General features: G+C 45.4%; 1 protein-coding gene across 3 annotated transcripts in view; it reads left to right on the top strand.

The window, feature by feature from the left end:
- Positions 1-23,853, top strand: part of LOC146172996 (WD repeat-containing protein 26) — a 49,472-nt gene that overhangs the window by 8,752 nt on the left and 16,867 nt on the right. For all 3 annotated transcript variants that reach the window (XM_084584897.1, XM_084584898.1, XM_084584896.1), the window contains exons 4-11: positions 207-343; positions 3,628-3,725; positions 5,948-6,153; positions 7,987-8,097; positions 15,863-16,003; positions 17,840-17,959; positions 20,789-20,934; positions 22,153-22,231. In XM_084584897.1, coding sequence (XP_084441023.1) covers positions 207-343; positions 3,628-3,725; positions 5,948-6,153; positions 7,987-8,097; positions 15,863-16,003; positions 17,840-17,959; positions 20,789-20,934; positions 22,153-22,231 — 1,038 coding nt within the window. The remainder of the gene's footprint in view (positions 1-206; positions 344-3,627; positions 3,726-5,947; positions 6,154-7,986; positions 8,098-15,862; positions 16,004-17,839; positions 17,960-20,788; positions 20,935-22,152; positions 22,232-23,853) is intronic.

Genomic DNA, 23,853 nt, shown 5'->3' with positions numbered 1-23,853 from the left:
GCCCGAACATTGCTGTGACTCGGCCTCAGCCATACATGTGGGAAGTCCCGGTTAAGATTTTTCAGGGATTGTGGGGCTTGTGCGCGCCCTGCGAAAATGACGTGCCATTCATCTTGGTCGTAGCCTGCTGGGTAGATTACGTGAACAATGTTTCTGGTGGGTTTTGATTGGCACCTTCTTTGCCCTGCCCATCTCCCACGCCACAGGAGATGCAGTTCCTACTTTTGGAGCAGAAGTACCTTGAGTACCTGGAGGAAGGCCGGCTGCTTGATGCGCTCCAGTGCCTTCGCCATGGACTCACACCTCTGCGCCACAACACGGAGCGGGTCCACGAGCTCTCCAGGTGACTGACCCATTTCGTTGGCATGATTCTGAATCTCTCCCAGGGGCTTCCGTTGGAAGCGGACAGGACCTGAGACTCCACAGTCTTATGTGGGCGCTTAGTGTTGCAAGTTTGTGCTTTTAAAGAGATGGTACCATTTGATGGCAGTAAATAAAAAGCTATCGTCATTTTTTTTTTTTTTTTTTCGCACATTAATTTTTGGCATGTGGAATTTTAATGGTCGCTTTTCAGCACGTGTGGGAATGCACCGAGCAGTTTGTCTGTTGCTTCCATAGCAGAGTGCCGAAGATGTTCCCACCCCTTCCTCCTGGGTGGCATTTCAGCATGTGCGGTCTCTGTCGGTGCTGCTTTATCACACAGGATTATTTTATGGCACGCTTGCGCCCATGTCAAGTTTCCGCACCCCTTTAGTATACCGCTCCACTTTCGGAGGTGCCACTAACATTCATTGTGTCTGAGCCTTAAATTGGGAATGTGTCGAAAGATGAGCCACTTTTCAAACTGCACAGATTGCTGACTCTTTTGTTTTGTTTTGAATTTATATACAAGTTTTGTGAGCTGAAAGTTGATCACAGCATCTGATTTGCCACGATGTAGAAATCAAGGGGGGGGGGGGGGGGGCTTCTTCTGCATGGGAGAAAATGAGAGCTGCGTATGTGCGTGGAGTCCGCCCTTTTTCCATGGTGCAAACATGATGTGATAATTGTCGCTTGCTTTCGTTCGTGCAGCTTGAGAAGTTAACAATTGCGTGGTGCGTGCGTCATGTGCCAGTAGTATGCAGTACAGATAAATGGTGTTACTCATTAGCACGTTGAAAAGCACGTGCTGGGACATCATCCCATTCCCTTTATTAATCATATCAGTGTTCATGTTGGTGACAGATTCACGTAAAAAACGCTCGATTCTAAGCATCCATTTTTTTTTTTTAGCCATGGATCACACTTAAAAAAAAAAAAGACAAGAACATGGGGGCTACCCATTTGTCAGAGATGGCCGTGCAGATTGGAAAGTAAGAACACCAATCATAAATGGGCAGACTAAAATCTTGATGACAGTATGAGCTACCATGCTTATTAGTACTTATGTAAAGTCTGCGATATTGTTTTGCTTCTTCGGGATTCTTTTGACTGGGTGTAGCTCTTTCGTGGGACTGGCATTTCTCTGTTTAATTTTTCCCACTACAGTGCAGCCTTGCTTATGCATCCCTCTTTTATGAGGGGACACGCATTCTTATGATGAATTAGCACAGTTCCAGAGAATCCTTCAAATAAACAATGCATTTAAAGTATGGATGATACAAAGTGCTCCGCACGATTGACGAGAGTTTACTGGCTACAGTTAAACAGGTTCCTAATGATTGCTTGATCACTTTATTAATTTACCGGCAAATGTCATAAGCTGCTCAAAACGATTAAGATTTGTTGGCTGACTGTTTGGAGTGGCACACCACGCATGCAACGCATAGCTGCCAGTGTAGAGTGGCCTTTGCCCGGGCCTTTTCTGCACACATCGCTGTTAAAAACCTTGCTTGAACCATTTACATGCTCTTTTGAATGTGATGTTATTGTTTGACTGTAAGCTGATAACAAGGTTAAATGGTTAAGGTTAGGCGTTTCCTTGTTTAACTCTGCTAGTTTAGAAGCACCTTTGCTTGGTTTCGACGTGAAGCACATGAGGGTGGCGGTTCCATGTCATGGTTGTACAGAGTGTCTCAGGCAATTGTTGGTTAGCTCTTTAGTGGAACAAATGATGCGGCTAAAATTGTGGGCTCATGAAAATTTCTTATTGCCAAGTTGAGCGAGCAGTCCTTGTACGAGTGTGTATGGTACATTATTGACTGCAAATGAGACCTTTGTGTGGGAACTGAAACGTCATCATGCTTGCCTGAATGACCAATTTATTAAGGCGAAAACTTTTTTGGGCTCATCAGTGTCGTGTGCAGAAAGTAACTGTCCGCAGAATGCGAAACGAAAAGACGTATCCAAAGCCAATCCAATACAATCCACATAAGCCAAAAAAAGACAAAATACCAATTCCAGTTATGATTACTTGGCTATGAGGACTTAATGACATTGCATAATGACTAGTCACATTAGTCACAGCTCAAATCCAAGCCACAGACAAAAAGTTTATCCAGAATTCACGTAACAAACCAATGCTGAATCCAGTCGGGATTAATTGGCTATAATTAGGGGTTTGACTTTTCGGTTTCAGCCGAAAAAGATACGCCGAAAGCATTTTAAAAGGTTCAGTTTAAACCGAAAAAGGTCAGTATCTTTTCATGCACACCGCAAACTCTCGATGACGGAAGAAAGTTACAAGTGTTCAATCCAGGCACATGATGTGAGACCGTTGGTTTAAGTACATGGTTGAGAATTTTGAGGCATTGTTCATGGCTTCATGAATGGGAAATGAATGGCAGCCATGCTTCCCGAAAACCATCATAAACATCTCTAGCGTCCGAGGAGGGGCGCCTGCAATGAGGCAGCCACTTTGAGAGGCGAAGGACTGACCAGAGCATTTGCAACACAAGTGCTTCCAGGAGATCGCGAAAATCAAAGCTCGCCAGTTTATTGCCACTTGACATTTCTCAGACATAAGCCGAGAGAAGCGCATTTGTTTTTTAAGGGGTTTGGTTTATGCAAACATTTTATCGTAATAAATAATATTTCAGTTACTCCTTTGTCTAACGTGTGAATTTGTTTTACATATGCGTTTAGTCATAACGCTAATTTTCATCTTGGCAGTAACATTTTCTTCCAGGAGCCTAGCTGTATATGTGACCAACTGTGCATTAATTAAAAGTGCATAAAACATGCAAGAAAATAAAAAGCCAAAATGAATACTACGTCAATTTTAACTGTACACATATGTCTCTTATCTCACCGAAAAAAAATATATTTCTTCGAAGAAAATTATACTTACCGAAAAAAAAAAGAAAACGGATATTGTGTTTAAAAATAAACACCAAAGAAAGTCAGCCGAATTCTCAGAAAATAAAAACTCCAACCCCTAGTGACAATGAATAATGACTTGCAACATTAGTTATAGCCAACAATGCAATCCAGTATCCTCATAAAAAGCCAAGCAAAGCCAATGCAAGACGCATGGCTCCCCTGTTTGCTTTCACATTGCTGGCCGTAAGGAGACTTTGGTGCACCCCTTGAAATTTTTTAGTTATGTTTGCCATTTGTTTTGTAATCTCCAAGGTTCTATTCTCTTTCTCTTTGCCTCGAACTGATGATTGCCTTGCTGTGTTGTTTCTCTTTCCCTGCACTGTGCAGCTACATCATGTGTGGCAGTGCGGAAGAGCTTCGGTCTATATCTCACTGGGATGGCAAGGGTCCCGCATCACGGCAGAAGCTCATGGAGAAGCTCCAAAGTGAGTTCAGAACAGCAGTCACAGAAGTCTACTTGTTCGCTCAGCTACATCTGGAAACTAGTAGTTCATGAGCACAATCAGTTTTACAGCCCAATTTCTTCATGTGCATAAAACCCTAAACGAGCATGATCAGGTGCGTAATGATAGACGTGATGATTGTTATTCGTATGTCAGGGCCTTCCCTGCTTTAATTGTTGACCATTTAATGGCCTTGGTATTTTTGCGGGTTGCATACTTGGGACATGCAGTTAGAAATATTTGTGGGCACTGTTGCCTGTGGTATCCTTTGCTGCCATTGGGTGCTCAGTGGAGAGAGTTTGAGTGATTAAACGGACAGGACACTGGAATTTAGGCATCATTTTTTTATTTTTTTGTGCAATGGAAAGATTGCCGTCTAAAATGTTCGAGTCCATAGTGGTTTTGGTAGAAACACCGTAGAAAATTTTTTACAGAGAATTTTTCGGTCAGTGCATGCACCCATTTTTATGTAGCTCGATGCTGGAAACCATGAGCAGTGACCGCGATGACAACTGGCAGTCGACAAAAAAGATGTACTGAACACAAATAAATTTCACTCGCCAGACAGTAATTAGGCATTTTTTAGTGTACGGTAGCATCCCGAGACAATTAGTTTTAAAGTCTGGGCCATCAAGGCCAGGGAAAAAACCCCTCTGTGATCGATCGCCTTTTGGTGATAAGATAGATGCGGGGTGTTAAAGTCTGGCATCAGTAATCTTCACAATAAAGAAATGGTCTTGTCATGACTGCAGTTTGGTTGTAAGATTAGCCAGTGGTGGTGACACCAGTGTTTTGTTTTTGTGTTTTCTGCCTCAAAAAAATCTCCCGTTTGCCATGGGAATGGCGTGTGTGTCGTTAAAACGCGCCACCCTTCCCATGCGGGCCTCCTTCAGTTTGTCCTCGGGGTCCAGCTAGGACTTGTCCGGGGTAGATACACATTTTGTTGCTGGCGTGAACTTAAACTGAGCCCTAAGGGTTCCTAAGTGTATAACAGTACCATGAGTTGTTTTTTGTAGATGCCTTTGTTTCTGCTTTCTATTAAACGACCTAATATATAGATAATAACTAAGCTGCCATCTTTGCACTTTGATAGACATTATCATTTAAAAAAAGAAAGTATTCCTTCCTGCTTTCTTTAATTTTGGTGACTATTGGCTTTTTACCGAGTGTATCTATCTATACTGTGAGGAGCCCGCCACTTCCTTATTCCTGTTTTCTCGGGCTGTAAGGACAAGGTAGCCCAAGGATGCAGGTCTGACCCCTGCTGCAATGGTTGGGCTCTTTGTGGTGGCGAAACACTATGGCGCCCATATGCTGTAAAATGGACGTCTAAGGGGCCGCTTACCAAGAGGGTATGGCATTTCAAACAAACAAGCCCAAAGCTTTGATCAGCTGCCGGAGATAGTCTCTGCAAAATATGGCAGCAATGCGCGCACTAGAATGCAGCAAAAATACGAATCAAAAAGCTCTCTCACGTTCGCATTCGAAAGCCAGTTTCCCTGCTTTCTGCTCTTGCCGCTTATCCTGGATTATGACGTGAAAACCTAGGATTTTGCCTAGGACGTCATCCATTGGTCTGTCTCTGACTGACGGGTGAAGGGGTGGGTGGAGACCACTAATTGTGTGAGCTGCTTGCTGCACTTCTCTTTTGTCCGTTTAATTGTTGTGCACGCGGTGTCTCTACTTCGACGCGGTTCTGTGTGCTGTGCTGTTCCTAAAGCCTTCCTACCACGGCTCCCGCCAAATGCGGAGGAGGAAGGGGAATTTGGCTTGCAGAGGTATGGGGGAGGTTAGACGGTCAGGCAGGAGAGGGATAAGGAAGAGGAGGGGGAAACACCACCAAATCAGTTGACTGCGGTGGCTGTAACTGCGCTACCGATTGCTCTTTTCAAAGAGTGTTTGCTGCTTTGCGTTCCGGGGCCAAAGCCTCGTCCGGGAAGAAAATATTTTCAATCGGAGGGTGGATGAATGGCAATTTAAACCCAGTAGTACTGTCTACGCATGCAGCCTTCCTGCCAGCCAATGTGATGCTCCCCCCTCGGCGGCTGCGGGCGCTGCTGGGGCAGGCAATAGAGCTTGCTCTTTTCAAAGAGTGTTTGCTGCTTTGCGTTCCGGGGCCAAAGCCTCGTCCGGGAAGAAAATATTTTCAATCGGAGGGTGGATGAATGGCAATTTAAACCCAGTAGTACTGTCTACGCATGCAGCCTTCCTGCCAGCCAATGTGATGCTCCCCCCTCGGCGGCTGCGGGCGCTGCTGGGGCAGGCAATAGAGCTGCAGCATGACCGGTGCCCCTACCACAATGCCCCCCTGCAGCTGAGGGGCGACCCTGCCTTTACGCTGGATGACAGCTGCTGCCTCCTTACGGACCATGTCTGCACGCGAGAAAACTTCCCCACTCGCACTATTCAGGTACAGCACCAAACTCTGCCGAGTCCGCTGCACGTGGCGCGACGGTGTGGAGCGTGGCTGGCTGGCGTTCTGTTAGTTTGTTGGCAGTTACAACCCACATTGTGTGAGCAGCACTATGTAGCACAGTGGTGTGCGTTTGCCGTGTCTAACCTCTCAACTGCTTTCTAGCCGTGACCGTGCACTGATGGGATCAACTCCGGATCGTCGTCAAGTTTTGATCCAGAATAATGTTTACCTTGCAACTGTTGCTGTGCTGTCACGTTTCCTCGTTAGTCATTAACTGTTTCCAGACATCAGGTACTGCTTTGTACAAAGACTAAGATCTTGCAGATTCCTGACTAGAAACAATCGAGCTTGGTTTTTTTTTGGATCGAAGTGAATTTGCAGTGTATGGCAATGAAATAAACGCGCATGAAATAAACAAGAGAATGCACTGAAACTCTGCCACAGTTATCGAAGCTGTTTTGACCTTTTTGTCGTGCACAAATTAACTGTGTTGACCTATGCACTGAGCTGACCCGTTTGCCTTATCTGGGTAGGTTCAACGGCTGAGGCGAAACTACTACGTGCCCTATGCTAGTGCCATGAGTCGTGAAGCTCCACATGTATAATAAGTAAGAGTAAATTTGTGGGCAAATCTGCGTGCCCGACGAAAATTCTGTCATATGCCAGGCTCGCTCACACTGGTGTTCACTTTATTTTAGATGAATGTTAGCAGGGGGGAGATAGCAGGAGAGCAAGTTTGTGCTACCTGCTTGCCACCTCAACCACGGAGTTAGCAGTTCAGTTTTCTGCTTAGTAAGCCAAGCAGCATGTCAGTTACACCAGTTACAACTGTTGACCGTTGCTTGCTTCCAACTGCTCGTCTTGACTGCGGTAGCATTGTTACGCAACTGTTGCTTATTTAGCTGCACTCTTGCGGCAGAGCCATCCCGCGGGAAGCACATCTAAATAAAACAAAGCGAGCGTTTTGGTGAAAACACTCCAAGGTTTTGAATGGCAAACAACAAGGTAGAATGGAATTGTGAACTTATTTTTGTTCCACTGAATATTTTTGAAATTATTGAGTATTTGTTGCAAGCCTAGTAACACCCTTTTGCTGATCTTGGTGGATGCAGGGGAGAAGACTGCGCTCAGTGTTAATTTTCTGTGAACTGTGTCTTTAGTTGTCAACCGTGAATTTTGTTTTGCTAGAGCCCTGGGCCTGTTGGTACTCTAGTAGGCTTTCTAACAAACCAGTGATGATTGAGGGCAAGTACGCATCATGTGAGGCGGTAGAAGTTATGTGTTGGCTCAGAAGAGCAGTGATGATGACATGGGAGCTTGCAGGGAAGGGGCACAGGGGATGGGTTGTCGATTGATACAATATAAATTACATTTACGATCTTGATTAGTAACTAAGGTTGTGATCGGGATGTGATGGCTTTGTGAGGACTTCTGCCCAGGTGTTCGATAATGCTTCAAACTCTACCAGTCATTTCATTCAACCTTGCAGTCGCCCAGCAAGTTTGGTGGCTGATATTGACGTGAGCATTAATAATTGGAGTTTGTTTGATTTTTCTCTTGATTGCCATTTGGCTTGTGGCAGTTTAGAATTCATTCAGGAAAGCAGTTTGTTTTCTTCCCTTCTTTTTGCCACCATGTAATACATTCTCTGCTTGTCTTCTAGCAGTAGCACAGTATTCACTTCATGTTTAAGGATGCTGCTTGAATTTTTTCCCTTGTCATGGCAGGAATGCGAGCTGGGATGAAATGTTGGAAAAAAAAAAAAAATGAAAGTGATAGAGAATGGATGAAGTGTGCATTCAAAACTGAGCTTTTTTCTTTGTGCAGATTCTCAATGACCACTGTGATGAGGTATGGTACTGCCGGTTCTCCAACAATGGCGAGATGCTCGCCACGGGCTCCAAGGACTCTACCGTCAAGATCTTTGAGGTGAACCCGGTAAGTTCATTTAGTTTTTCTGAATCTGAATTAAATCTGTCACCACTCTGTTTTTATTTCCACGGTTTTACAATGTTATGTTGGCAACCTTGGTATCAGGGAAGCCAAATTCCACTCCATCATCATCATCATCATCAGCCTGATTATACCCACTGCAGGGCGAAGGCCTCTCCCATATTTCTCCACTTAACCCGGTTCTGTGCTAGCTGCATCCACTTGACCCCTGCGAACTTCTTAATCTCATCCGCCCACCTAACTTTCTGCCGCCCCCTGCTACGCTTTCCTTCCCTTGGAATCCAGTTTGTTACCCTCAGCGACCATCGGTTATCCTCTCTTCGCCCTACATGTCCTGCCCATGTCCATTTCTTCTTCTTAATTTCCACTAGAATGTCGGTAACTTGAGTTATTTCTCTGACCCACTCTGCACGCTTTCTATCTCTTAATGTTACCCCTACCATTTTTCGTTCCATAGCCCTCTGGGTTGTCCTCAACTTAAGTAGAACTCTCTTGGTTAGCCTCCACGTTTCAGCCCCATAGGTGAGTACAGGCAAGATGCAACTGTTGTATACTTTCCTCTTGAGCGATACCGGTAAGCTGCTAGTCATAATCTGCGAGTGCTTGCCAAATGCGCACCATCCCAATCTTATTCTTCTTGTTATTTCCTTTTCATGGTCCGGATCTGCGGTTACTACCTGTCCTAAGTAGACATATTCGCCTACTACTTCCAGTATTTTGCTACCTAATGTAAACTGCTGTTCCTTCCCGAGGCTGTTGAACATTACCTTAGTCTTCTGCATATTGATTTTCAAGCCTACCTTTCTACTTTTTCTGTCTAGGTCATCAATCATTATTTGCAGTTCATCCCCCGAGTTGCTTAGCAAGGCAATGTCATCAGCAAATCGCAGATTACTGAGGTATTCTCCATCTACCCTTATCCCTAACTGCTCCCATTCCAAGTCTCTGAATACTTCCTCTAAACAAGCTGTGAATAGTACTGGGGAGATTGTGTCTCCTTGCCTAACACCTTTCTTTATGGGAATTTTGTTACTTTCTTTATGCAGAACTATGGTTGCTGTGCAGCCACTATATATATCTTCCAGCACTTTCACGTACGGCTCGTCTACCCCCTGATTTCGCAATGCCTGCATCACCGCCGAGGTTTCAACTGAGTCAAATGCTTTTTCGTAATCAATGAATGCTATGTATAAGGGCTGGTTATATTCCGAGCATTTTTCTATCACCTGGTTGATGGTATGGATATGATCGATAGTAGAGTACCGTTTGCGAAACCCTGCTTGATCCTTTGATTGATTGCAGTCTAAGGTTGTCCTGATTCTATTAGCGATTACCTTAGTAAATACCTTATACGTAACAGACAGTAAGCTGATTGGTCTGTAATTTTTAAGGTCCTTAGAGTCCCCTTTCTTATGAATGAGGATAATGTTTGCATTCTTCCATGGTTCCGGTACCGTCGATGACACCAGGCACTGCGTATACAGGGTGGCCAGTTTTTCTAGCACGATATCCCCCCCGTCCTTCAGCAAATCTGTAGTTATCTGATCCTCTCCAGCTGATTTCCCCCTTTTCATAGTTTCTAATGCTTTCTTGACCTCGTCTTTCGTCACTGGTGGAACGTCTGACTGTTTTTCCCTACCGCCAATCTCATTACGGTCCTGACTACTTTGGCTGCTGTAGAGATCTGTATAGAACTCCTCGGCTACTTTGACTATCTTGTCCATATTAGTGATGACGTTGCCCGCCTTGTCCCTTATCGCATACATCTGGTTTTTGCCTATGCCCAATTTCTTCTTTACCGCTTTAAGGCTTCCCCCGTTCTTTACAGCATGCTCAATTTTCTCCATGTTATACTTCCTTATATCGGCCACCTTGCGCTTATTGATTAGCTTTGATATCTCGGCCAATTCGATCTGGTCTGTTGGATTGGAAGCTTTCATACTCTGGCGTTTCTTAATCAAATCTTTCGTCTCCTTAGACAGCTTACCAGTATCCTCTCTAACTATCCTACCGCCTACTTCTACCGCGCACTCAGTAATGATATCTCTGAAATTATTGTTCCTTGCCTCTAGGGTAATGTCGCCATCCTCAGTTAGAGCTGAATACCTATTCTGTAGCGAGATCCTGAACTCTTCTGCCCTCCCCCTCACCGCTAATTCGTTGATGGGTTTCTTTCTTACTAATCTATTGCGTTCCTTCTTCAGATTTAGGCTAATTCGGGACCTCACCATCCTGTGGTCACTGCATCGCACTTTCCCGATTACCTCTACGTCCTGCACAATGGCGGGGGTTGAACACATTATGAAGTCAATTTCATTTTTAGTCTCTCCGTTAGGACTTTTCCATGTCCGTTTCCAGTTCTTCCGTTTGCTGAAGAAGGTATTCATGATTCGTAAGTTACTGCGCTCTGCAAACTCAACTAGTAACTCCCCCCTGCTATTCCTAGAACCAACGCCATAGTCACCTACTGCCTTGTCTCCTGCCTGTTTTTTCCCTACCTTGGCATTGAAGTCGCCCATTAGTACAGTATACTGCGTCTTTACTTTTCGCATTGCCGATTCTACATCTTCATAGAAGCTTTCAACTGCCTGGTCATCATAACTACTTGTAGGTGCATAGGCCTGTACAACCTTCAGATTATACCGCTTATTAAGCCTAATTACGATGCCTGCAACCCTCTCATTAATACTATAGAATTCATCTATATTACCCGCTATATACCTATTGACAAGGAAACCTACTCCTAGTTGTCGCCTCTCTGGTAAACCTCGATAACACAGTACATGCCCATCCTTCAGTACAGTATATGCCTCATTCGGCCTCCTAACCTCACTAAGCCCTATGACATCCCATTTCATGCCCTCTAGTTCCTCTAACAGCACTGCTAAACTAGCTTCACTAGCTAGGGTTCTAGCATTAAACGTTGCCAGGGTCAGTTTCCAATGGCGGCCTGTCCAGCGGAGCCAGGCTTTCTTAGCACCCCCTGCTGCGTCACAGGTCTGACCGCCGCCGTGGTCAGTTGTTCCGCAGCCGCTGGTGACTGAGGGCCGGGGTTTTATGGAGCTTATCATAGGAGGTTGTGGCCAATTACTGCACCAGGGTGGCCAACTCCTGTTCTGGTGAGGGAGTGCGTTGCCGGAGGTGTTCACCGGCATCAGGTCACACTTCAAACCTGTTTATGCAATTCCATCGACACTCGAATTTTTTTTTTTTTATTCATCCGGTGGAGAATTGCGCGGCACCGGGATTTGAACCCCGGTCCTCTTGCATGCGAGGCGGATGTTCTACCGCTACGCCACCGCTGCAACTAAATGGCTAAATAATTGGCAGTAAAAATTGATGCACAGTGAGGTAATGTAACTGTTATTTTCGCGTTTCACTTGTCCTACCCCACTCACAAAATGGAAAGCTGTTTTAGAACCATCGGTGTAGAATGCTCTGTGACCTTTGTACTTTTCTTCTTGGGCCACTCCATTAAATGTCAAAACGTTGCCTTTTTTACAGCGATTTCGCTCATAGGCTCAGGATCACGTCTCTTTTACTCGCGCTTGCCACATCTTTTACAGTTGATTAGTACAGTTATCTCTGTTATCGCATTTTGCATGATGGCATCGCGCCATGCACGGTACTATGCTCGCTTCAAAAGGAAAGCTTTTCTGATAGAAGAAATCTGAAATTCTGGGTCGCTTCGACGGCTAAACGTCAACTAATCGGCCATACATGGGTGGTGGATGCAGAAGGAGGTGATTTTTAAATGCGAGCTTAACCGCAAAGCCTTTTGAGGACGACGACGAATGAGCATTTTTAATGAGGTTGCAAGAGCCACAATGTCTTTTTCAGTCTCTTATCTCTCGTTAAATTCATGGCTTTATTTCTTTCCCGTTAGCAATATGCAACGTCGCCCCTCGCGTTACATTCACGGTCGCATTACATTCGAGTAAATACGGTAAGTTCATCGAATGCAAGGGTAAAAAAAAAACAGCATGTTGGGAGCCAGATGCTGATTCAGTGCAGTTTCTCCTTTGCCGTTTTGCATGATTTTTGAAGAGGGGTTTGTATGCATATACTTGGCTTAAAAGAGTAAATATTTCTCTTGCCATCAGTGCGAAAACTTGATTACGCTCTGTGTGACGTCTGTGCCCGTAGAACACCACTGCGTGTTTGAAATAAATCTTGAGCTCTCTGCTGCAGTGTTCTTCATAGCCTACATGGGGTTTTGAGATGTTCAGCGCTGTGCACAGAATAATCTCATCTTCCCACGGCATAATCCGCATTTAAGTTTCTTGTTTTGTCAGTTTTATCCTGTCAATGAAGAAGGCTGAATGCCTAAAAATGACTTCTGACTTTGTTAGGCTTAGGGTTAGTAGGCAAAGCCAACTTGTTCACAGATGTGCTAATAGGTGTTACTAGGCAAAAACACTGAATACCAATGCATTGCTTTAGCCATCAATGCTGTAGCGTTTATTGCTTCTTAGGCAGTAGCCAGAAAGCTTGCTAAGCTTGTGCCGATATATTGGTCTCTACAAATTGTTTCACTGCTCGGGAATTATGAAAGTAGTGCAGAAACATAAGGAGGTTACGTAAGGCACAAAAGCAGCCCTTAAGTGTAACACCCTACGGGTTAATAATTTGATGATGCTGTGTCTGTCCGTGCCTTGTGGAACTAACCCTCATTTTCGTTGGAGATTTTTGCATCATCTGTGTGTTCCCTGACCCGTTGTTGTTTATGAAGGTGCACAGCGTTGAGAAGCGGTAAAGGCAAGTGAGAGGTTCGTCCGTTCTCCACACAAAGGGAGCGCTGGCAATTGCATTGTCAAGAAGGGGTATTGTTATGCTTGGTTCATCCTCTGTCATCGCCTCTTGCTGGCGAACTAGATTTATCTCCATATTTATTTGCTGGCACTGTTACTGAACAATCCGCCTTTTGCGCGAGGATGTGGCGCCATCATGCGGGAGCGGGCGGGAAACACATTGAGCGGCAGTGTAGCAGACGACGCGAAATCGCACCATACGAAATGGCCACGCCAACGCTGGTAGAAAGCGAAAGCTTCCCCCCTTTTTTTGGCCTCGGAGCGGAAAGTAGTGACAGTGATTGCAGCATATCATGTTCACGCAGTATGGGGGAAGGTAGAGCGTTTTCACAATCCACTCATAACGCACGTACGCATATACTATCTTCGTATTGTAAGAGCCTGTAGCGCGGGCCGTGTTCGACGTGACAGAATGAGACGCTCTCAGCGTGCAGGTTTTCGGCAGACAGGGGAGCGTGGGGGCAGAGAGAGAGAGAGAGAGGGATCTCAAAGGGCAAAGCAGCCAGGGGTTTGTTGATGCGGCAGAGCTAGGTGGAATCGTCTCCTGTGACTTAGAGCGGCGCATGTGCGCGGGGTGTCTTGAGTTACCGAGCACAATGCGGTCACCGCGGCGCCGGCATGGTGCAATGGGCGTCGCTTCCTCCTCGCGTCATCTACAACCGTGCAGCTATAGGATTTCATCCACGAAGATCGGCAGAGTCACATATACACACCCCGTGAAAAGGGTATTGTCCCGGCCGGAATGCACACCTGCAGGAAACGCGCTGCATTTTTCTGGCAATGGATGATTCAGAGCTGTAGCCGGTTTCTGGCCTCAGGAGTCAGAACGGATGTGGTCGCAGTGGTGAAAAGGTTCTCGGTGCGCAGAGAATGGTCATTCTGTTGTGAAAGGATCTCCAACGTTCATTTCTGCCTCCGCCGCGATTTCTGCGGAATCAACAACTTGGTGATACATGTGAATCTCCTACATATCGGATGCGCATCTCGGTCAGGAACCAACCCTGTTCTACGTCCAGAGCGATCCACTCTGCAAGTGAACGAGCATGAACCCTCCAGGAGACTCATTTATTGTGCCGGGCGGTTTCCTTGCCGTTGCAAACGGTTGGACAAAGACTACGATTATCAAGCTCCCTTACGAAGTGCATCTGATTGCGTACATTAAAGGAACAAAGTCCGGATGCTTTGGCGTGCACGAAGGCCAGCCTTTAATAAAAAGAAAAATATATATACTGTGCGTCATGCAAGTGTCAAGTGCGTCATATGCTTCGAGCGGCAAAAACACAGATACTACAGGTATGTATGCATCTAAGCGAAATAGGCATGATGAAAAGTACCTACTGGAGTTTTCACCCAGGCTGTAGCGCACCAGTGATAGCTGCAATGAGGATTTCTTCGGTGCGTGATTGCTTCAGTTGCACCGGGGCCTGAAGGCGATGTATTTTGTCCCTTCTTATCTTTATGTGCGAAAGGGCTAGGTAGCTTAGATATCACAGGCGGCTGTGTGCGCTAGGCCGTAATATTTAGCATGTTTTATCGTGACTGCCACCACACTAACAAGAAAAAAAAAATACGGCGTTTTAATGCACTGCCGTTCGCGAGCCTCATGACCAGCTCAACCACTCGGCTCGCTAACGGCGGTGCATCACAACAAACACCCTTTTTTTCTTCTTTTTAGTCAGGCGGCAGTCGCGATAAAACATGCTAAATATTACGGTCTAGCGCACACAGCCACCTGGGATATCTGCGCTACCCGGCCCCTTCGCACATAAATAAAACAAATGACAAAATACATCGCCATCAGACGCCCCGAACAAATGCTCATTGCGGCTATCACTGGTGGGTTACAGGCTTGGTGCAAACTCCGGTAGATACTTTTCATCATGCACATTTCCTTTAGATGCATACATACCTGTAACGAAGTGTTTTTCGCACAGTCGAGAGCACGCAGTCGGCTGCCAAGGTCGCCCATTCACGTCTTGACGCTTGGTTGCCCTAATCTAAGCTTCATGCCGTTGCAGGTCGCGGCTCGCCGAAGGAAACCTAACAAAACACGTCTTGCATCCCGGCACGCCTCGAGAGTGGCAGCCGTAAGCGGCACAGGTGGTTGGCATCGTTTTACCGAGGCTGTGAACGTGACCGCGCCTCCAGCCCCCGTGCGTTGGCTATGAGTGCAGCGACGAGAAGCGCCGTCGACGCCGCTCAGTGTGTTTTTATCAGTCGCCGCTGGGGCTCCGCGCATGCGCAGAAAACTCGCGCAAAAGGCGGATTCTTGAAGGTGATCGCTTTTGCTTATGCTGGACTGTGGTCGTGTCATGAAAGTGCACCTTCTAAGGCGAAAGCCTTTGTCTCATACTCGCGGCCATGACCTTATCCGTCCGGCCACGGGAAGTGTCACATTTCTTCGCGAGATTCTGTGGGATACCGTGAGATTGTGACGTCGTCGGCCGGTCTACCGTGAGGAAGATAGTTAATAATGAATAAATCCTGTCTCCACCTGGAATCCAACCGCCATCGCTTGGATCTTCAGCCGAGCGCTTTAACCAACTGCGCCACTCCTGGGAACGGGAAATGCGCATCATAATTCTTCTTGTTCACCGTGAGGATGATTGTAGTGATGACAATGAAGCTGCAATTAGTCATAAGGATAATGATGACATTAGCAGTTAAAATGACTGTGCATTTAGTTGATAATGATAATAGACCAAACGTAATGCACTGTGTGCACCAGCAATGCTTAGGCTTTCACATTTCTGAAGTGTAGATTCTACAGTTCTACAGTAGTACGAATCTACACGTGAGCTGTCCTTAGGCCGGTACTTGAATAAAAAAAAAGTCAAACCTCTTAGGGCGAAGTCGGTACGTTCTGATCTTCTGCAGCGTGGCACCAGGCTACTGTGAGCTCTCATTCGAGATGCTTCTGTTTGTATCCCACTGCACAGGCAACACTGACGCTGTCCCTGAAGCGAACCTTGGAGGGCCACTCATACGGTGCCTCATACGTTGCGTGGAGTCCTGACGACACGCAGATACTTGTCTGTGGACCTGAAGACTGCGCTGACGTCTGGGTCTGGAATGTGCAGGTATGTGCATCGCGAGTGTTACATACAGTGCAGAAAGGCTTACGCTGAGAACAAGAGGAGTAAGCTGAGCAAAACTGTGTCACACTCCCGTTTTTGTTTTTAAAGGTGAAACCCTTTTATGGCTTGTGACTCACCGCCTTGTCCGTCCATGTGTCTGTGGCAGCTGTCAATCATATTTAGGAGGATTAGGATGGTTTCAGTACTGATAGTTGATCAACAATGTAGTAGTTGGTGTACGAACATAAGTTAATAATAATTAAATTAGTCATTGTTAGTTAGCTGATTATTTAGTATTAATTAGTTAATCAGTATAAGTGGGTAATTAACCAAAGTTAAATATGGAATTAGTCATATCAATAATATAATTAGCTAATGGTAATTAATTCACCAGTCGTTAATTAGTAAGCTTTGAGAAATCTTAAAACGCATGCACTGCACATGCGCAGTGTCCTCGTGCACAACCTTTAACTGACAACTAGTAGCCACCACAACTGCGCACGTGCAATGACGTCACAATTGCACAATGGGCTGTGGCCTGTGCACACCTCAGATCATAAAAGTGCCCCCTGAATTTTTACAGCAGCAGCTGTTGCAGACTTGTTTTCCAGTTTGTCATATCTTTGTTGGTATAAGGTGAAGGACACAGGGAAGTCACGCCCTCTGTGGGCAGTGGCTCAACACTAATGGAGGCGCCACGTGTGTCTCGGTGCGCAGAGGACGCCGAGTGAATGGCGCACTCGCCACAACAGGCAGTAGTTGCTGAATCTCGCACTGCACTGGCACAGCTACCAGTGAACAGCTTGTTTTTCTTTTTTTTCTTTTATGGAGAAATTTTTTGCTTATACGCAAAATTTGTGGATGGGAAGTTCAGTCGTACGTGTCTAATTCGGAGTGCAGTGTCCCATTCGTTTGTGCTCAAGATGTGTCGCATTGGCAGCCCGAACGAATGCAGTGCAAGGATTTGTGGCTGGGGCAAATCAGCGAAGCACGAACACAAAGTAGAAATGGCGGAATGCGCCATGCAACAAGTCCTGGGGGAAATATTTTTCATCACTTGTTAAGCAAAGCAGTGGCAGCCTCGAAGAGTAGTCTTTAAATTCCGCTTCCTTGGTGTTGCTATGCCAGCTACTGATGCTGGCTACGGAAGTAGCTGTGCATTTCCGTAAAGCTCTGTACACACTTTGAATGTGGCAGCTAGTGATTTGAAAAAATAAAAATAAAAAAATTCGTTTTCATTCCTCAAGATGTACATACTTGTGTGGTCAAACGACCACTGATGAAAAACATTTTCCTCGGGGCTGACTCGCAGTTTACAAAGGGGTACTTTGTTGAGCTAGTGGGCATCTGTCTCTGTCGGTGATTCACATGGTCATACATTGTGGCATTTGGCATTCGATAATTTGACATTTGGATGATTCGGACGTTATTTTCGCTCTTTCGAAGTCTGAATTGACAAGATTTTGCAGTAATGCACAAAGAACTGACAGGACTGTAGGTGGGCAGGCAGGGACCAAGCTGTATGCCGCTTGTGGTGGTCAAGATTTTCAATCTAGCCTGTTGTGTGTAATGCACTTGCGCTAGTGATTAGTGACACAGAAGTAACGTCATCGTGTTGCTTATCCTGCGTCAACTGGCTTGATTAAGGGCCATGATGAAGGTGAGATGCAGAAGCAGTGTGGCAGTGCTGCTGTTTCTGTGCACATCGAAGAGCGCCCGGTGGTCAGAGTTGATTGAGGGCCTTCATCTTGTGGCTTCATTTATGGGCTTTGGCCTTCAAAACGGTTCTTCTTTCCTCCTCTGGTTGTCAGAAAATGGAACCATGGCTTTCTTATGCAGACGGGAGAGTTGCGAGTGAAGGTGACCAACACGCCCGAAGACAGCATCACGTCCTGTGCGTGGCATCGGGACGGGAAGAAGTTTGTCTCGGGCGGCATTCGTGGACAGTTTTATCAGTGTGTGAGTATCTTCACCCTCATTATGGTCGCACGGCGAACTCATTTCATTTGCGGTAGGGCCAATCCAAATTCATCGACACATAAGTTTCTGTTTTTTAGTTCCTGTTTGTTGCAGAGTATCGCATCAAGGGACTTCTGTATGTACTGATTGTGTCATCCCGAGCATCACAGTTCCTTGGCCCAACATTGGCATAGTGTTACCAATATTCTGTCCAGCATTGAACTAGTGCATTGTCAATACAGTACCAATACCGTGCCAATGGTTTGTGACGCTTGGGGTGTAACAGACCACTGATGGATGGAAAGTGGCAGCAAGACTCGGTGGAATTGCGCTGCTTTTCTTGTTTACTTTTGAGGAGGTGGACATGGGTAGAGGTAGGCTGTGAGGAAAGGAAAGGTGCAACAAATGTCTCAAACTAATTTGATGCCCAATCGAGGTCAGCCATAATTGAAAACTTTGATACTGTTGACCCGTTCATAAATAGCTTGACCAGTTGAAATCTGGGCACATGAAGCTGAAATTGTGGCGTTTTGTCTCCCACTGAAAGTGCTCTTTATGCTATGTGCCAATTCATTCTGTTTGGGTCTGCTTATGCCAGTAAGGGCTAGGATTAAGGGAGACTGGATACGAAAGACCTGTCACCAGCACACGTGTGTCATTTTTCAGTTTTCTTTAGCACTTTTTGTTTCTTAAGCACAGTAGTGCAGTCCTGCCCGTGTGAGCATAATAGTGTCGAAAGCTTCTCTATTTTGACACCCTGGAGTTGGTTTTGATTCACTTAACGAGCTTCCAAAAAGACTCCATTTCAAGGTGTGACGTCTTCTTGGCAAGCAATCGTTCAAATATTTCTCCTCAGCTCTGAAGTGCCTCTTATATTGTCTTTCGGCCCCCTTGATATGTGCAGAATGGCAGGCAGGTTGACAGTCCTGTCTGGCCGTTTAATTTTGTTTTTGGAGATTTGTCACCAGCCCGAGGCAACAATAGCTTTTGGCCATACATGGGCGGCCAGCTGAGTCTATATGTGCATATCGTTTAGAATGACTTTTGGTTTGTTGCAGTCTTTTATTTTTTCTTAAGGCATGATGCTGCTCTGTTGCAAATATGCTCATTCCTCACTTCTGTTTGCGTGGAATTTTCTTTCTTACAGTGCGCTAAAAACTTGTGCCGAAACATGTGCTAAAAGTGCTCGTCGTATCATGTGGTGAAGCCTCCTCACATGCAAAGAAAGTAGTTGCTACTGCTTCACACACTGAAAGAAGCTGTGGACACCTTTACCTTTATGGTGCAGTTCTACTTCCAACTCACCCGATCACTCTTGGTAACGTGCAGAGCAACACCCTTTGATAGAACTATGGAAAAATAGTAACATTGTGCAGTTTTCTGGGATACTAAACTGAAAGCTCCAGGCAAGCAATTATTAACAGCAGATATAACAGCGGAACGGGCTGCAGTACGATTCAGTTTCGCCTTCTTGTGGCAGGAGACACTTGCAAACTCTGCATAGCGACATGCTCCGCCATGGCGACCCAAGTGATTAGGGCAGAAAGAATTTCGAAGAGATGATTGTGTCACATTAAACAATAAAAGCAGCTATAATTTTTTTAAATGTTGCAAAAGTGCTGTATTTACTTGTGTGGCAAACTTTTTTTTGGGGGAAATCTTGACGTCACTCTGTTGAGGAGTGCTCATTGCACAGGGAAAAAAAGTTTGGACAGGTAATTTAGTGAGCTGAAATGTTATTATCATACATCCGTACGTCTATCCATCCATCATGAACAAAAGCGAGTCACTGTCGTATCGCCAGTTTTTAGCATTATTTGGTTGTTATCGTGATGCGATACAACAATTTCGTGTTCGGTGCCAAGCAACCGCGGCGAAATTAAGTGAACATGCCGAACGCCAGGTTTACTCGGCTTATGTTGGTACAGCTAAGCACCCAGTAGTGCTGGCAATGTGTTGTCCGGCTAACTACTCCCGGCACTCTCGTCAAGGGCTCACGGTGTCTGGGTGCTGTGCCAAGTTCATCAAATGCATCGCCGGCGCCGGAGCTTTTGTCAAGAACTACACATTGAGATGTTATCATCCATTTTGGCACACTGCTGAGGTCTGTGCTGTAGACTGTAATCACACGACAGTGCGGGACTGATGGATGCACGTGCTAAATAATGCTAGCACTTTTCTTGATGGCAAAAGTGATAGGCGGGCTGAATATGCGAGTAAATACGGTATGTTGCTGTAAGTAAATACGGCATGTTGCCATAAGTAAATATGGCACGTTGCTGTAAATAAATACGGCGGGCTGCCATAAGTTGATGCAAACATATTTTCTGCCTGTACAGTTGTTGCTTTGCTGAACAAGATGGGCTTAGGTTAGCTGATGTTATGGGGTGGCTTAGCCAATGACTCTTTTGCCAAGAATTTCATCATGCACCAGATCAGGGGAAAGCTTGTGCCAGAAAAATAGGTATTGGTTGCTCTCTCGTATGTGAGACAGATAACACTGAATCCACTCAGCGCAACTTCAGTGAGAAAGTCTACACCAGTGTGTGTATTTGAAAGCTTTAAAAAATACCTTGTGAAGACGTTAGCAGAGATTTTTTCGAAAACTTTTGAAGATGTCAAGCCTGAGTCAAATACTACAGTGCAACCTAGCTAATTTCAACAGACTTGGTGTTGTCTATATGAAGTGTATTGGTTGTTGTTGGTTGTTCAAAAAAATCACGAGGATTTCTGAGGTCCCCGTCCCGTGGCTGTCTGTTTTTGATGCTACGCTGTTGTGCCCTTCCAGTGCCCTTGAGTTGGCTCTCCCGCATGTGTGCACTGGTGCAGGATTTGGAGGGAAACGTGCTCGACTCGTGGGAAGGGGTCCGTGTGCAGGGTCTGCACTGCCGCAAGGATGGACGTACCGTGCTGGCCGCCGACTCCCACCACCGGATCCGGGGATATGTCTTCGATGATCTCACCGATTTCAATGTGTACGCACACTCGCACAAAATAACTCTAGAGCCGCCCCCGTCTCTCTCTCTCTTTCTCTCCCTCATCCCCATGTTGATGTGGCCTGTCTAGAACTAAGGCATTTTACTTGGGGCATTTTATGGAAGGATTCGTCATTTTAAGTCGCTGCTTTAGCCATTCAACGGGTGTATGAATGTTTTTCTAGTAGTGTTTGAAACTTAATCCGTGCAGCGCACAAGGTATCGTATCTAGCCACTGGCTGAGTTTGTTTAGCTTGGGTATTTTTGCTTTTTTTTTTTTTTTTCCCCGTGCATTTCAAACAGTATTTTTTTTTGCGAGTGGAGAGAGGGGACTGTAAAGATATGTTCAAAAAATGCCGCAGTTGCTTTTATATTTAAAAAATTTTGAAATTATTTCGAGTAACTTGTTTGTTTTTTTATCTTTTGGTCTTTTGAACTTGGAAAAGAAAGCTGGTGCCAATATTTTTAAAGGGCAGTCCACTGACTTTTTACAGGCCATATTTCCCTTGTGACACTTGAAAGCTCTTTGTCCAAATAAGCTATAACCAGCTGCAGTGCTATGAACACGTTGGAACAATTGGGAAGGAAATTTTTTTATGTGCAAATATTGTTTTTTGTCTGTTAGTCGGCATCTGCAGATGGCTATAAATTTGACATTTCATTGTGTACAAATGCAACTGCAGCCGGCAGTGACAACCTGGGTTGGCATTAATGGGTGTGGCATTAATAGAGGGGCCTGGATTGTGCAGAAACAACAGGTATTAGAGCACCAAGATTGTTTTAAAAACACTGTCAAGTAAATGGTATAGTAATGGTCACATCAGCTGAAGTGCATCACAGGTATCTGCATAGTGGCTGTCTGCCTTTCCAGACTATTTAAGAAATGATGACGCTGTGAGCTTCTGTCCTCGTTATCATCACTGCAGAGAAAGGGCAGTGAGAATATATCGATGATATTCGCACTCATCTCCGACAGTCTTTTCAGCTTTTTGAGTTCTGCCAGTTTTGTGTTTTTTTCACGATTTCTAACATTTCCTTTAGATATTTAATTGCCACATGGCTGTTGTGCTTGGCAGATATCGTTTCTGCAGCCCTTCATTTGAGGAGGTTGTTTCAAGGAGATGTGAAGACGTCTGTCATGACCTGAGAATTTTTTATTCTGTGGTGACAGAGTGCCCTTTAATGGTTTCTCTTTTTTTTTCTTCACTGTGCTTGCAGGGTCCAGGAGGAGTATTCCATTATTTCATTCTCGGTTGACCAGACAGGGCGGCTTGCCTTGCTAAACATTGCCACACAGGTAAGCACTCACTAGTGTGGGCGTTTTTTCAGTGGCTTCAGGATTCTGCTCCGGGCATGGTTCAGAAACTGTGTTCGTCAGGGAGTGGTATTGCAAGGCCCTCGCTGTGACCCCAGCTTTTAGATCTTTAGTGAGGAGTGATTGTTTGGTTCAGTTTGGTTTACGGGGGTTATGGAAAGGTGCCGGGCCAGGTAGTACATGACTTAATGAAACTGGTGAACCACAAACGGGGCAGAGAACAGAAGACATGTTCACACACACACTGCGCCGACTTGAAACTGACGGTTCTCTTGCGTCTTAAGAGGAAAACGATGCAATAGAACAGTCAGCTGGTGGTCGGCGCAGTGATTGTGTATATGCGTTTTCTGTTTGTCTTGTTAGTGGTGCGTTGGTTTCATTTCAGGATTCATGGGGGTTTAACATCGCAAACTGGCTCGGGCTATGATGGATGCTGTAGTGGAGGGTTCTGGCAAATTTCGACCACCTGGGGTTCTTTAACATGCACTAACATCGTATAGCACTTGGGTGCCTTGCTTTTCACTTTCACTGGAATGCAGCTGTCAGGATTCAATGCCGCATCCTGCGCTGTAACCACTGCGCCACCGAGGTGGGGTGAAAAGGGATGTGCCTTTTGGAGAGATTGTCGTTTAGGGGCCTGGGATTTGGTAATCATTGTAACACTTGTTTCTACCGCATTTGCATAAATACAATGCAGTCAAACCCACTTATAACAATACCGGTTTTAACAATACAGTAAAAGCTCATTAATGCAAAATTCACGAGACTGGGGGAAAAGCTCGAATTATCTGATGTTCGAATTATCGAATAGCCTGGAAAAACTGACAAGAACCATTTGCATTACGGTAAATTTGCCATTTTCACTCGCATAATTTTTGCTGCGAAAAAAAAAAAAGTGTCAGCGTCTCTCCATTTTGCGCCATCTCAGTGCACAACGCACTTCTTGGTAGTGCGCCAAGATGTTGCACAGCGGTAACATCACGGTGTGTTCACCTTTTGACGTTAATGCTAGCAAAAAGGCAAGAAGGGGAGGGGGGGGGGGAAGTAGACTTGGCAGAGTGCCAGCGCTGCTCCGTTTGCCCAAGCTTCGTTTTCAGTAAGTTCGCCTTATCATTCCATGAACGAATGAGGTGGTTCCGTCAACTGCTAGTGCGTGCGATATCACCAAACGCCTTTTGAAGCAAACAATGCTAAAAGCCGGCGTCGCGATCGCGGCTGGTCACATGCTGTCGTTGATGGCTGATAGTGTGTTGTCTGAATTATCTATAGCGGAGCTGAGTCTCGTTCGAATTAACGAGTTCTTTTGTACACAGAACTCTATGGAACTTGGCCGGACCAAGTAAAGTAGTTAGAATTTCCGAAAATTCAAATTATCGCGGTTCAAATTAACGAGCCGGCACTGTATATCGGATATAACAGTAGGCAGTCGCTGCACCATGAGGTTTGCCATGTGTTTTATGGTAGAATAAACTGCTTATTACAATGGAGTCGTATTATATCATCGGTTATAATGATCATTGAAAGCCAACAAAAATACGGAAACGCGGCGACCACAAAAGCGCGCTTACACGGCGACGCCGACATTGCCGATGCAGCGACAGTAA

This window comes from Amblyomma maculatum, chromosome 11 (genome assembly GCF_055883805.1).
Source record: "Amblyomma maculatum isolate TAMU_Amacu chromosome 11, ASM5588380v1, whole genome shotgun sequence".
In the NCBI taxonomy this organism is placed as follows: Eukaryota; Metazoa; Arthropoda; class Arachnida; order Ixodida; family Ixodidae; genus Amblyomma; species Amblyomma maculatum.
Note: the sequence above shows the minus strand (reverse complement) of the source record. Positions and strands in the feature narration are given on the sequence as shown.